General features: G+C 36.0%; 1 protein-coding gene across 1 annotated transcript in view; it reads left to right on the top strand.

Annotated features, from left to right (window-relative positions):
* The window catches only part of LOC109847493 (zinc finger CCCH domain-containing protein 4), a 17,327-nt gene that overhangs the window by 1,065 nt on the left and 959 nt on the right, over positions 1–15,303 (top strand). Inside the window, exons 2-13 of the mRNA XM_020416719.1 lie at positions 1,265–1,451; positions 1,878–2,051; positions 2,285–2,432; positions 6,874–7,194; positions 8,162–8,308; positions 8,377–8,557; positions 11,582–11,865; positions 11,945–12,067; positions 13,150–13,294; positions 13,374–13,636; positions 13,768–13,959; positions 14,749–15,273. Of these exons, the coding sequence (XP_020272308.1) occupies positions 1,265–1,451; positions 1,878–2,051; positions 2,285–2,432; positions 6,874–7,194; positions 8,162–8,308; positions 8,377–8,557; positions 11,582–11,865; positions 11,945–12,067; positions 13,150–13,294; positions 13,374–13,636; positions 13,768–13,959; positions 14,749–15,273 (2,690 nt within the window). The remainder of the gene's footprint in view (positions 1–1,264; positions 1,452–1,877; positions 2,052–2,284; positions 2,433–6,873; positions 7,195–8,161; positions 8,309–8,376; positions 8,558–11,581; positions 11,866–11,944; positions 12,068–13,149; positions 13,295–13,373; positions 13,637–13,767; positions 13,960–14,748; positions 15,274–15,303) is intronic.

Raw genomic sequence — 15,303 nt, 5'->3', positions numbered from 1 at the left:
AGCTCCGCGAGTGCGTGTAGTTATTGCTGCTAAAATTGGGTATGTTCAGTTCTATACCTATCCATCACAAGCACTCTTATATAGATTACTACTAAAATTTGCAATGTTCTGTGCTACTTAACAGGCAAATCTTGGCAGACGCTATCACTGCTATGTTATTATTAGGCATGACAAATGACTTTTCTAGTATCAGTTTTAGTGGTAAGTTGGGATGAATCTATCAAAAAACACTCTCTTGCATATCATATGGTGCATGGATTAGAGGGCAGGAGGTAGGGAATATTCTTTCTCAAGTCGGATTGTTGTATATGAGAGAGATAAACAAATGATTATCTCTCTTTAGCACTTTGTATGCACAATTACTACAATGTTACAATTTGCAGCTGTTACTCATAGTCAACCAGAAGACAGCGGTAACAACTATCAGAACAAATGTAAATAACCTTATTTATTGTTGGATTAGAAATAAATGAAGGATTTGAAATGTATTAGGAATGTCAACTTCATGCTTATAGTTTACTTCATAAAGGATGTGCATAATATAGTTGTTTTAGATACTTCAGGAGACCACAAGTCTATTTCAAACTTGTAATATATATGAGAGAGACTACTGTTACCAACTTTTTATAAGTTCCAAAGTAAGTATCCTATCTTCAATAATATATTGTGTTTTTTATGACATCTGGTATTCAGCACTACAAAAGTTAATCCTAGTGGATTACTGGAGTTCTCTTACTTTGATTGGCATTGACAAGGACTACCTCTTTTATTATGAAATTTTAACTCATACAAGCAAATGCATGTGAATAGAGTAAAAATTAATTTCAAAATTTTAAAAATGTTAATGGGATTTTGTTTTGTAAAAGGTCATATGTTCAGAAAATGATGCGATGTACTTTCTAATCCTTTTTTTTCCGTCTCGAGTTTCTATTTCATTGACATCTTTAATGAGTCATCAAGTATATTATTTCCCCCCAAAAACATCTCTCTTTTCACTACAACATTTAAAATAATAAGGTGTTTTACAGTTCAAAAGGTTCGACAGCATGTAAAGCACTCCCCAGTTTTGAAGTTATACATAACAGATTATATATTGCGAAAAAGATTCCTTCTATTTGTAATTTTGAGTTTACTTAACCATTGTTTTCATCATTGTGATTTTGCACGTGATTGTCTCCAGATGGTCCATAGACCAACTTTGCTTGACTTAATGTTATGACCTTTCTGTTGTTGACTGACTGGAATTTTGACCATCATGTAAAAGGAAAGAGTTCTCAAGTTCCACTATTCCTCCTAGAAGAAAATATGGAACCCATAGTGTGTACTCAGCCTAGAAGATTCGCTGTTGTAACAATTGCAAGGATGGTTGCTGAAGCTCGTAACTGTGAGGTGGGTGGTGAGGTTGGATATCATATTGGCCATTCAAATATCACGAATGTCACATCAACAAGGTATACTATTATTACCATCAAGCAGTTAGCTAGTTTACTATTCTTAAATTTTTCTTTGTTCTGGTAACCATAATGTTATTAAGTGAAGTATAATGTTCTATCTTCTCATGTCTTGTACATCATGTGACACTTGAATGGAATTTTAAGACTCAATTATTCCATGCCTTCACATAGTGTTAAGATTCATTATTCCTTTGGCTACTTGCTATACACGAAGTCACTGAGTTACTAATGAAATTCACAATATTTTATGCATTTTATCCTTTTACCTTCATGGATATAAATTACTCATCTGTAAAAAAATAATCTCGAGTGCAGTCTCGTTGTTCTTAGTTTCCATCTTGTGTACAACTTCTTTCCATTCTTTCCTGGCTCTTGTATGTGCTATTTCATCCTTAAAAACACTTCATCATCATTATATCGCAGATCAAAATTGGTTTTCAAAACTGCTGGCGTTTTATTGGAACAAATGAGGGATAGGGGTCTTGCTGCGCTGAAATATAAAGTTATAATTCTTGATGAAGTGCATGAGCGTTCTGTGGAATCTGATCTTGTTCTTGCATGTGTAAAGCAATTCATGTTGAGAAGCAGTGATCTGAGGTATGAACCTAAAATATCTCTGCTTTTTTATCTTATCATGCTTTTGGTAGTTAAGATCTGCTAGCATTTTTGCTCACTAGCATCTTATATATGTTGGTTTATTCCACATTTTTAAAAATATTTAGTCCTATAATACTTTTTAACTCTTGTATTTAGGTCAATCTATGACGTGAAGTGTTTCTTGGTTTAAGTCAGGTTATATATTAGACTGATACAATCTGTTTTTCGCCAAGGGTGGTTTTGATGTCTGCTACGGCTGATATTGCAAGATATAGAGATTACTTCAGAGATCTTGGTAGGGGAGAAAGGGTCGAAGTGATTGCAATTCCAAGCACCCCACAACATAGCAACTTCCAGCGGGAAGTTATATATCTTGAACAGGCAAGTGATTTGCTTTTTATTTAGTTTGATTTTATGTTAAGTCTTGTTGTTATGTCCGTATTCCGTCCTTCAGACTTCAATTTGACTTTAACACTTCCGTCCTTCAGACTTCAATTTGACTTTAACACAAGTTGAAAGAGTGCCATTTAAATTCATGATGTATATATTGAACAAGGAAGTCATTTGATCTTTAATTTAGTTCTTTATTAAAGTTTTGGTTCATTTGTTTGTCTTATGTCCTTAGATCTCAGATTGATTGTCTTATGTCCTTAGATCTCAGATTGACTTCGGTGTAATTTGGAAGGCAGATCTGTAAAATGCACTGTAACCTCATTAGCGTTGTTGTATCCGTAAGTTTCATTTAGTAATTGTGATTGAGAGGTGCATATCGGGGGTGGAGGTGGGGGTTGGGGGGCGGCAGTGAACTGTATGTACGACATTGAATGTCTTTCCAAGTTTAGTTCAGGATTGGTTGTTATTTCTGTTTGACCTGGGAATTGAAAGTGGGAGCAATATGGTGGTTTAATAACTAGAGTGGCTTTTTGTCGTAGGGATAAGGTGATCATTGTAGGATATGGAACTATGGAAGTTTGTTATATAAATATATACTTATATCATCCAAGGATGCACATGGCTCCAAGAGAAGGCGGCCTACTTTTAAAATTTGCTGTTAATTGATATTTCATACCAGTATCCCGTGTCCAGGTTACTTTTCTTTTACATATAACAAACACCCAGATCATGACAACTTCTTAACTCCCACATCTCACCATAAATATTAAGACTTTGTTCATTTCTTTTCCTACTACAAAAATTTCCTTTGCTTAACGTGAACCCCATGGTTCAGATGAACCTAGAATAATACAAATAGCTCTGCTGACTTCATTATTTCCAGTGATTCTCATCCCCTTCCAATCGCCCCTGGTGTCCAACGTTATCACCAAAAATAAAGGCTATAAAAATTGGTATGATCCACATACTATTTTCATAGAGATCCACCATTTCTTTTGTTCCTATTTCCTCTTTTATCTCTTCTTCCTTTTTTTCCCGCTTCCTCTATTCCAATTGTGTCGCAGGAATGATGACAAGTGCAGTCAATTATGATCACAACCCAAAACCTATTTTCAAAGTTGCATGCAAGTCTCTATGTAAGAAACCCTTTTTACATAAGCCTAGAATTTTCTAATATTGGCAAACAGTGTAAATGATTTTGATACTAATAACATCAACGTTGCTCTTGGTAAGAAATTAATTAATTCTACTAATAAGGAGAAATTGAGTTATCACACTGCATAATTTATTCAGTGCATGCGATACTTATGGTGTAGGGATGCAATGAATAATCACTAACACCTTCAAGTAATGACAAAATAATAGCATCTATGCTTATAAAAGAAAATCACCTACTAGTAAAGACGCTAGAAAAGTGACTGAGCATACGCTTGGAATCTCACATACAGTAAGCACACACCAATTAGGTTAGACACAAAGCTGATATAGATAGATTTTTAGCAATTGGGAATGAGAGTACAAGAAATTGATTAAAATGGGTTGTGCGTCGGTATTATTACTCTTTTAGGAGTACCACACACACAAAACACACACACACAAACATTCACGTATATACGATGCATGGGCTTGGTATCAAGTACCAAATTTGGTACTTAGTAGTGATATGACCACTTCCCATCTGCTCATTTAATGGTTGGGTGATCAAGTGGGGACCATTTTTATATGGTCTCTTTTAAATGTGTGGATGAAAAGCTTCCACGTCATTGTCAAACACCAAATTTGTGTTTGATACCAAACATACCCATTATTCTCTCTCTTCACACACACACATAAAGCTCATGTGAACTTAAGTGGATAGAAGCACTTGCCCAACTTTTTTTATGCCTTAGATTTGCTTTGTGATTCATGTTCTCAAGTGATACACGTCAAGACTATCTTTGGGTACCCTCCTATTAAATGAATGGAAGAGAAGTGACCGCATCACTATTAAGCACCAATTTTGGTGCTTGGTATCAAGCATACCCATTATTCTAGTGTGGGGGGAGAGAGAGTTTTTTAACCTTTGATTTCGCTATGAGAATTGTGCTAGACATGAAGGGTATCTTTGAGATTTGTGCATTAATGTGTATCACATGCTTGCACCAATCTCAAAGTAAAAGCAATGGATAAAAAAATTGTTAGAATAGAAGCTCCTATCCACTAAAGCTTATAGGGGCTTCTCTCTCTACGTGTATGTGTGTGTATATATTATAGAGCAATATGGAGGAACTTGGTACCAAACACAAGTTTTTGTGCTTGGTCGTGAGGTGACTAATTCTCACCCACTCACTCACCACATTCACATGAGTTGGAGAGTGGATGAGAATGAGACACCTCACTGCCAAGCACAAACTTGTGCATGGTACCAAGTTCCTCCATTTTTTCTCTCTCAGCCAACACACAACACACACACACACACACACAATATATATATATATATATATATATATATAATATTATATATTATATATATATATATATATAATATATATATACTATATATATATATATATATATGAGAAATGAGTATGCTTGGTACCAAGCACAAATTTGTGCTGGTTAGTGAGGTGTCCTATTCCATCCAATCATTCAAATGGGGACCACATTCACATGGGTTGGGATGGATGAGAATGAGATACTTCACTACCAAACACAAATTTATGCTAGGTACCAAGCATACCCCATTTCTCTCTCTCTCTCTCTCTCTCTCTATATATATATATATATATATATATTTATATATATATATATATATATAATATATATATATATATATATATATATATGTATATTATACAAGACTTAAATGCAATAATCTACATCAAGTCTAAAATATCAATTTAATTATGTTTTCTAGAGCAAGTACTCGGCTTCTGCACCACTAATTTGAAACTAGAAGTGATGTTCCCACTATTAATTTGAACTTAGAAGTGATGTTCCCGCTATCATTTGCTTCTTCACTCTCTCTGCTCACAATACTGAGTTAAACCTGTTGAAATTGACGGGAAGAACATTTATTTTTGCCTATTTCTAGAGGTTAACATAAACTTCCTAGCCCTCTTTTTGTTGTGTGCATAATGGAGCACGCAAAGCTCAACGCATAAGAATACTGTGAATGTAAACCATTTGATTTTTAGTTTTATATAAAGTTGATCAGGCTAACTGCTTTGAGCATTTCTGAGCTGCATAACATGTATCTTTACTTCCGGAACTTGAGTTTTTGTGACGAGTTATTGTAGCTAACGCAAGGAGGGTAGCTTGAGATCGTGTGGATATGTGCAACGAGGACCAATGTTTGTTATAGATCATAGAACCAGGATTAAACCAAATAAGACATTATTGAAACAAAGAATAATCGTAGTGACTGCAAAGGAAAGTTCGAATAAGCTGTCCCTTGAAGGTCAAATTGAGAAGAAGATTCATCTAGCCCGCCTATGAATTTGGGATCTATGAATTTGGGATAAAGGCTTTTATCTTGCTTCAGATTTTGACGTCTGGTCCTCCTTATATAATTACAATATCCCCAGATCAGACATGCATGTGCATAGCTAGGTGTCCATGTGTGTGCATTTGCTGATGCATTTCCATGCATGCTTGTGGATATGCATGTGATGTATGTGTGGCCATTTTATTGGGGTGTGGAGTGTGGTGGGTGGGGTTGAGGAATGGAGTGTGTTACATATTTATAGATGATGTTGTGATGTATGCATGCATAACTCCTCGATGATGATTAATGCTTTCCACGACTTTTCAGGATATACAGCTCCAATTCGTATTCGGCAAGTTTACACCTCATTAGCCTAGTAACTATGTTGGCTGCTTATTTGTCTGCTAAATGATTGCTTCGTCATCTACTCCAAGTGTTAGCTTGTTCTATACTTAACATGAATCATATTATTCTTAAATTAAGTCCCTCTAATTATTACACGAAAACTCCAAAGGTATGGTGAGGATCGGGGATTATAGTTTTATATTAATTCTAACATGCCCTCGCACGTTGAGCGCCCTTTTTTTCGAAACTTGGACTCACGCATCGGTATTAATGTTTAGAAGATCTGCTTTAAATTCGTGGCCGTTGGGATTTGAATCTGGGTTGCTCTGATACCATTAAGTCCCTCTAACCATTGCACCAAAACTCCGAACTTATGAGGATCGAAGATTATGGTTTTATATAAATTCTAACAATTATAATTCTTATGTCTCTTAGTAGTTTTAATAGTTTATCATGGCTGCTATACATTTGATTATTTCTTAAATATCTTACATGTAATATAATATTGAAATAAATTTAGGGATATTTGATAGCCCTTTTCTGATATTTGATAGCCCATTTCTCTTGTTGGTTTCAGTCCTTTTGCTAATCAACTTTGAAAAATGTACTACTGTTTAGGTTGCTGAACGTGTTGGGTTAGCACCAGAAAATTCTGAGTCATTGTCATCAAGTTACTGCTCTGGGCAGAATTGTTATGCTGACGCTGACTTGAACCCTCCAGTGTACGAGCTTATTCATACATTAATCTTGCACATACATGAAAACGAACCTGATACCAAGAAGAGTATACTAGTGTTTCTTCCAACATATTTTGCTCTGGAGAAGCAATGGGTTCTTTTAAAGCCATTCAAGTCACGTTTCAAAATACATATCCTTCATAGTAGCATTGGCACTGATCAAGCACTCTTGGCTATGAAAATGTGGGAATCCCACCGTAAGGTATGCATGTTTTTATTGCCTAGTTATGTCATGTAAGACAGTATTTATCTTAAATTTATTATCAGGGTTTGTAAGATGGCATCGGAGAGTCCGCTTTACACTAATTACTATAAGAATATACCATGGAGATAGAAACTCTATTTTACTTATTATCAAATGAAAAAAAAGAAAAAAAGAAAAAAAGAAAGAACTGGAAAATTAATCTTGTAATCACATCTAACTAATGTGCCTGTCAGGATTACAGAATACAAGTTGCATGGTTCACATACACTGAGTGCAATAATATCAAATAAATGAAATAATAACTGTTACATGATATATGCTGCTGCTATGTATTTTCCTTTCCTGTTTGTGATGAAGCATAGTTTCCCTTTCATTTATTGAGCTTGTCTATTGGAGAACTGAAAAACTTGAACATCTTCGATTAGGTGCACTGAAGCTATGCAAACATATTACAATGTTAAAGAATTAACGTAGAAATAAGCTAACTGAAATGTGTTCTCTTTAACAAATGTAGACACTCTTCATTCATATGGCCACAGGACTTTCTCATATTTGGTTAGGTTGAGTGTGGACAATATAGTCCATGCCATTAGTGAAAATAATACTTTTAGACGGACATGTGATGCTGTTCATGATAGGAACCACATACTGGAAAGGTTCACCAAGTGGAGCCCAGGGAGCTTGAACGCATTTATTGGTTAGATTCTTCCTATTGTTCGTGCTTTAATTAATTCAAAATTTCAGTTTCATATCTTTGCATCTTAGTCAGGTGTTGTTTGATATCTCAGTGATGTATTACTACTGTAAATTAAAATCTCGTCGACTGATTTAATACTCTTTCTAATGGAAAGGGGCAGTTAGCGCATTTTGATATTAATATAGGATTTTGCTTAATTGACTACTCCAATCTGTTTTGCTATGTAATTGGAAGCTGTAATCTAAATATGGATGAGTTCTCATGCAGGTTATATTAGCCACGAATATAGCAGAATCATCCGTCACTATACCAGGGGTTGCGTTTGTCATAGATTCATGTAGATCTTTACAGGTCGTTTGGGACCCCATTACAAAGAATGACACAGCAGAGCTTGTTTGGGTGTCAAAATCTCAGGTATTTCTGCATCCAATTTTCTACTGCAAACTTTCACTAGCAAATACTAAGTAATGAACTTTTTGCAGGCTGAACAACGCAAAGGCAGGACAGGTCGAACCTGTGATGGTCAGATCTATCGATTGGTCACTCGGACATTTTATAGTAGCCTCGGCAATTATGAACATCCAGCAATATTAAAATTATCATTGAGGCATCAGGTCCTCATGATTTGTTGTGCAGAATCTAAAGCCATTAATGACCCCAAAGGTATTTCTTACACCTGTCTATGTTCATTGAAGTCTAGTCATACTCAGCTCATGTTGGCCAATGTCTAATCCTAGAAAATGTTTCTCGTCGTTTGAATGACAGAGAGCACTAACTACATTGTTGAATGGATTTCTGCAAGCGGCATTTAATATTTAAATTGATAATTCATTTTGCATGGTGGATGAGTCATACATAAAAAATATTGCCTGCTCCATTTCCACCTAATTCATTACACTCACTGCCTGTCCAGAAGATAATTAGTTTCCAAATTTTCCCCCAATCTAAAGTAACATGTGAATTTATCTCATCTTTGTTTGCCTGCACTACCTACCTAACGTGGTAAAGTTGCTGCTTCTAGTAGTTAAGACATCGACCACAATCAGGAAGCAAACACATAGTTTTAGGCAAAGTGTTAATCTGAAAGCAAAAGACATAAGCTTTGTTTATCTAATATTTCAGTCACAAAGCATAACATTACATAAACTGGGAAGAACAAGAAGGTCATGAAAGTTATGTAAAAATGAAAAAAAAATTCTTCTGCAACTTTCTATGACTTGTGTAAGATACATAAAGATTAAATTACTTCCAAGGAGCTCACACACATAATCAAATGACAATGCCATAATAGCACAGGTCATATGTATTGTATAGCTGTCTTTCTAAAGTACTAATAGATTAACAGCAATAGCACTAATAGATTAACTGCAATAGAGTGGATTAAACTTTGAACTGGTCTCTCATAACAGCCTTGGAAGGGGTTTTTTGTTAGCTATGAATCTGGATATTGTGTCTGTCGGTATGCATGAGGAAAGGGCAGTGGGGATTAAACGGGTTGTCAGTAAAGATATTTGGATAAGGTGGTTATCTTTGGTATAACCGGAAACTTTATCCTCATGTCCTTTATTTTTCTTTTTGGTTTGATGGTTATAAACAGGACCAACAAGACAGATTTGTGCTAAAAAACTGGTTTTGCATGCAAATAGACCATGAAGGCACATGCTTCTTCGAAATATGGTGAACTGCATAACATGTTTGACTTTGTGGAAGGTTAACTCTATAACTAGAAAAAAGTGAAAAAATAAATATTATGTTCTGAAGTAACATATTAGACTTGTGGCCATATCTGCAGTTAAAGTTTCAACAAGTTTTGTTGTATTATTTATTCTATAAGATTGTTAACATAAAAAATTCCCACTTAATACTTTGTGAAAAAATTATGACAGCTATCTTGGTTCCGGTAGATGTTATATGATTGGTAAAGGAAATTGTATAATGTTTATTGAAGCATTCCAGGACTCGTGTTACCTTGAATGACAGATTATGATATCTCTTTAAAATAAAGAAACCAACTTTCCTCTTATCAAGACTGGATTTTGACATAACCGAGCTCTTTCTTTCATATCCTAAAACAATGCATGATATGGGTCACTGTCAAGGTGATGGTTCATGAAATTGCCTAAGAGGGTATATTAGGTTATTAGCTATGGTGGATTTACGGGCACTGGTGTTTTAACCAGAGTGACAGAGTCCGTTATCATTTGAGGTTTTCAAGTATATGCTATTGTGCTGTTATCATTCTAGTTCAGTCTAAACGGAGATCTCTCATTCCAGGTTAATTTAGCTTTATTTGGAAAGAACTTTTAGTTCTAATTGGTTTGGTTGGAACCAGATTGGATTGTGTCTTGTCATGCTGTGGTTGATCAAACTAGGCTTGGTACTCTGGTTTAAGCAGGTAAGGTTCATATATCATCAGTGTGATGGAGGCTTCTCATAAATTAGTTTCTGCATGTGCTAAAAGGGTTTCACTGGTTAGCCCGTGATATGGTTCATATGTCATTTGAATTATACACTATCATTGAATTAATGAATCAAGTTTCTCGCAGATGGTAGACAAGACCAGCCATTTTTAATTTTTACGTATATCATCTGTATAACTTTGGAGGTGAGATTCATGTTATAAATGCAAAATTTAGAGCTTTAGGCATGTGAGCTGATGCATTTTAGTATCTTAACATAGTAAACAAAGTTACGGAAAGCGCTAGGAGGCCTAAGCGTCAAACCCAGTGTCTAGAGCCTAGGCGGGGGCCTAGGTGTTTTCCTACTTCTTTATTTTTTTCATTACAATAAATTTATCAAAAGCACTAGGCATCGCTAGGTGCCAAAATGGTGCTTGACACTAGGTGCTAGGCTTAGGAGAATTTTTTTTTCCGTTTAGGTGGTGATAGAGGAGGTCTTGCTGAAGGTTGGAGGAGTTGCAAGAGGTGTCAGTAGTCGGTGGAGGTGTCCGGAGGAGTTCGGAGGATGTGAGAGGATGTGGAGGTAGCAAAGGAGGGAATCATGGTCAAGACCTAAGCAGTGCAGTCTGCGTAAGCGGTCTCGCTCCTCTAGGTGCTCCTACGACCTAGGCAGGTGGTTAGGTACCGCTTAGGACTAGGCGGGAGGCTTGTGTGGCAACTGGTCTTGGGCTTGAAGAATTAGAAAAGTATTTTTTCATGATATCGGGAGTGTTACCACATCGAGAGCTGGTCATGTAACTTAGTTAATTCTTCATTAGAGATATCTCAACTTAAGAATTTTCTTATAGCTGGACATGGGAAAAAAAATTGGAGGATTACGATGATTCTGCAATCTAGTAAATCTATCAAGATGGCACCTTTAAGTATGCTTTGGCATTATAGTACTTCATAACAATCATGAAAACTGGTCTTTTATCCTCTTTTTCTTTTTTCTTTTTTTCCCCTAGGTAATTGGACGATCAAAGAAACAGCAAATCAATTTCACATCAGGATACATGCATCATTGAGACATTTTAGTATGCTTAAAAGAGAAAGGCTTCTCTAACAACTTCAATGCTTTAGTATGTTGTCTTGTCTACATGTATCATTGAGATTCGGGATTTTAAACATATACATGCATTATCCTGAGAAGCCCATTTACAATATTTGTGCAGACAGCATTATGCCAATCTTTTTGTTCAAATCAGATCATGAACCTAACCTAACATTTGGGCTTTCATGTTTCTAGCAATGTTGCAGAAGGTTCTTGATCCCCCTGACCCGGACACTGTTGAAGAGGCATTGGATTTTCTTGTTCATATTCGTGCACTGGAGCAAACTTTTAGCCCCAGGGCCAGATATGAGCCTACATTCTATGGTCGTTTACTTGATAGTTTACCTTTATCTTTCGATGCTTCAGTTCTTGCTCTCAGGTTTGGTGAGATAGGGTTACTTCAGCAAGGGATTCTGATTAGCATACTAATGGATATCCAGCCTTTACCTATCCTTCAACCTTTTGGCAATCCAGATTTGGTATCACCTCATCCTGTATTATCCATGATTAGCTTACATGCATTCTTTTTTACTTTATCATATCATCTTTGTTTCACAGTTCACAAAGTATGTAAGCAATTACTTCGATGTCAACTCCAGCAATACTTTAGAAGCCACGAAGAAAGAAACTGCGCTAATTGGCAACCTGTGTGCATTTCAATTCTGGCAGCATGTTTTTAAGGTAATTAGTTGATCGCCTATGAGTAGTCACCAAAAGCTCAGTGGAAGATAAGCTAATGTATAACTGCGTACAAAGCTTTTTAGAATTTGGGAAGGTATTGGGAGTATGGTAGAGGGTCTCTGTGAACACATTTTGATCCTTCTATATTTGCATGAGCCCTTGCTTCTCATGATGGTAGTTAACTAACAATAAAGTCTGCTTGCTGTTTATGAAAATACCTGAAATTTGATTAGATAATTAAATCTTTCCCAATGTATATAACATAATACTAGTGTTCTTACTTCTTACATATGAAAGCTCTGCTCATAAAATCATACAGTTTGCTCACTGACTAATCAAGCTGCAAGTGGCTCATAAGATACTCCTAGTTTCAAACTTAGCGAGCTCTTCAGAATGGGGATGTATCCTAACCATTACCTCGAAATGAAAATCCATTTAAGTTAATGTTTATGCAGCTTAATTTTCTCAGTTTTATTTATCTACCATGCGTACAACGAAGAGTTGTTACTTATTCATTTCCTGGGAGCTATATATTATGGAAGTATCTGCAGTCGCGTTCTGAAAGATCAAACCTGGCTGGAATTGCCTGATCCTAAATATCCTTTGAATTAAACATTTGCAATGTAGTATAGGAATGAAGGCTTGGTGCAGTAAAGAGAGAATTGGCCAAGGGAGGACGGAGAAAGATGCAAGTTTTTAACATGCGAATGCTCAATAGGTTTCTTAAATGTTGAGATTTTAGTTTGGTATTTTTTGCTTTCATTTGTTTGTGTGATTCTTCCTTTACTCTTGAACAATATCCCATCTCCTAACCGTATACACTTATACCTTGGAAATAACACTGTTTTCCTTCTTTTGGATAATAAGTTTAAGCTTTGTGCCTGCGACATAACTAAAAATTCTTTATTGCCTATGTAATACTGCCTTCCATGCTGCTCTATTGAGGGTTATTTTCCTCAATAATATTCCAGTCTCCTATCCTTAATGTCCTGTAATCTTTGTGCCTCTCTCTCTCTCTCTGTGTGTGTGTGTGTGTGTGTGTGTGTGTTTTCTTCTAATTTATATTGTTTTCTTCTCTGAAGGATAAACACCGGCTCGAGCGAGTAAAAGAAATCATCAAGGGTAGTGAGCCAAAAACATCCCAGTCACTGATCTCTGAGCTTGAAGAGGAATGGTGTTCACTCCACAATATCATGCAGACATCATTGCGTAACATAGCCGAAATTTGTACATCCCTACATTAACAATCTGTTGGTCGCTATGCCTGATTTCAGAATTTTTGTGTAATTTCTTTTATTTTATGCAGATGAAGATGTGATCAGTGAACTGCACCGTTTCCGTCCTGCTTTTCTTGCTGCCAATAGACTTCACATTTACCATGAGCCTAGTGCGTTTAAACATACCTGCACTTTACAGTCTGAGCTGTTGCACAGGATGAATGGGCTTAAGCTGGATGAAGAGAACCTTGATTTGGTTGATAATAAGGGATGTCTTGCTACACCATATGTTACTTCCAGTGACTTCCATGCCATTGCTGTATTTGAGAAGTTGAAATCAGTTATCAAAGAGGTAGTGTTGCATCTATTTCATTGTTGTAGGCTCTCAATATTCTTTCATTGACTACAAGCTTATTATGGTCTGCATGCCTCCTTTTATATCATGTTTACATATAATTCTGTTTTTTTATTATTTTTTGTCAGTTACGGATGCTGTATACAAAAGAAACTACTTGGAGCAGTGATGAAACTGTTAATTCTATAGCTCCAGACACCATAGGGGTTGCTTTATGTCGATACTTCATTAATGGATCATGCACCAGAGGAAATCAATGTTTCTTTTCTCACTCTCTTCAGGCCAAAAGGCCGATGTGCAAATTCTTCCTTACACTGAAGGTACCCCAATAAGGAATTACTTTAACTCATACTATAATAGCTTATATCTTTGTATTATTATGTATGGACATGCACTGCTGCTGATTTCTTGGTTAGTTATTTTTTCCCCTAACGTTAATCTGTTTTCTGTGCCATGCTGCTCTTGTATTTTTTTAATCTATGCTATATATTTAAGAAAAAGCCCCTTGCTGGTTTTGGTGCTCTCCTTGTGCGCGTCAAAATTTTGAAATTTCCTAGATGCCCTCACACTTCGAAAAACAAAGAAATTGCTGTCACCCTTGCAAATCAATATGTGACAGTTACACGTATTATTTGATCATGTTTGTCTCCTGGGGACATAAGTCAAAAAATCAAATGAAATCATTCCAAAGCCTTTATGGTTTAATGTTTCACTTTAATTTTTCACATGGTATGTTCTGTTCCTCTGCTTGTGAGTCACAGAATCCGGCAAGAATATGCTCACTTTTATGATCAAGCACGTTGTTCTCACTGCTGTGAGGGTTTCATTTAAATTTAAGCAAATTGCAACAAATGAAACAAGATATATGGGCTTGTTTCTCTGAGAGTCATTTTTGAAAATTTTGGTTCGGCAATCTCTATACAATTTCATTCCTGTAAAAATACTATATTTGACTTGATGAAGGATCATTGAGATTTAAGTTTTTTTTCCAAATCCAAATGCATGAAACACATCTTAGAAGTTCTATTTGCTTTAACTACTGATGCTTGTGATGAATATGGTACTTCCTTTTGGTATCTTGAATCTAATGTGCTGATGCATATGAACAGGGTTGTCGTAATGGTTCTTCTTGCAACTTTTCCCACGACTATGAACCTAGTAATTCTGTTATCACATTATCTATCAATTCCTCTCAAGAAGATAAAGCAGTTTCAGCTTATTCTATTCTGCAAATGTTACCTACAACTGGCTCTGGTTGTGTTCTTGTATTGGGTGACAAGGATCTGAAATTCACATCTAGTCTCTCACATCTCTATGATCCAACTAAATTGATTGTTACCACTCCTCATGCTTACTCCTCTGAGTTAGTAGGCTCACTGAATGATGTTAAAATATTATGGAATCTGAGCGAGCCCTCCAACTCAATCATTGAAACTAAAGGAAAGGTTCTCATTCCTTGGAAAAAAGTGCAGTCTGTATTATGGTTTGTTGAAACCAATGAGGATGATTCTAACGTCCAACGCCGTCTCATTCAGAATTTCTTTGAGCTTCTTGCCATTAGAGTTTTGGCTGAGGCCTTGTATGATCTGCAGGTGATTGTCACCATGAACAACATCAGATTCGCCCAATTGCAGGTATTGTCAGAAATAAGATTTATGATCTAG

Source organism: Asparagus officinalis, chromosome 7 (assembly GCF_001876935.1).
Source record: "Asparagus officinalis chromosome 7, Aspof.V1, whole genome shotgun sequence".
NCBI classification, from domain to species: domain Eukaryota; kingdom Viridiplantae; phylum Streptophyta; class Magnoliopsida; order Asparagales; family Asparagaceae; genus Asparagus; species Asparagus officinalis.
This window is presented reverse-complemented; position numbering and strand designations above follow the sequence as displayed.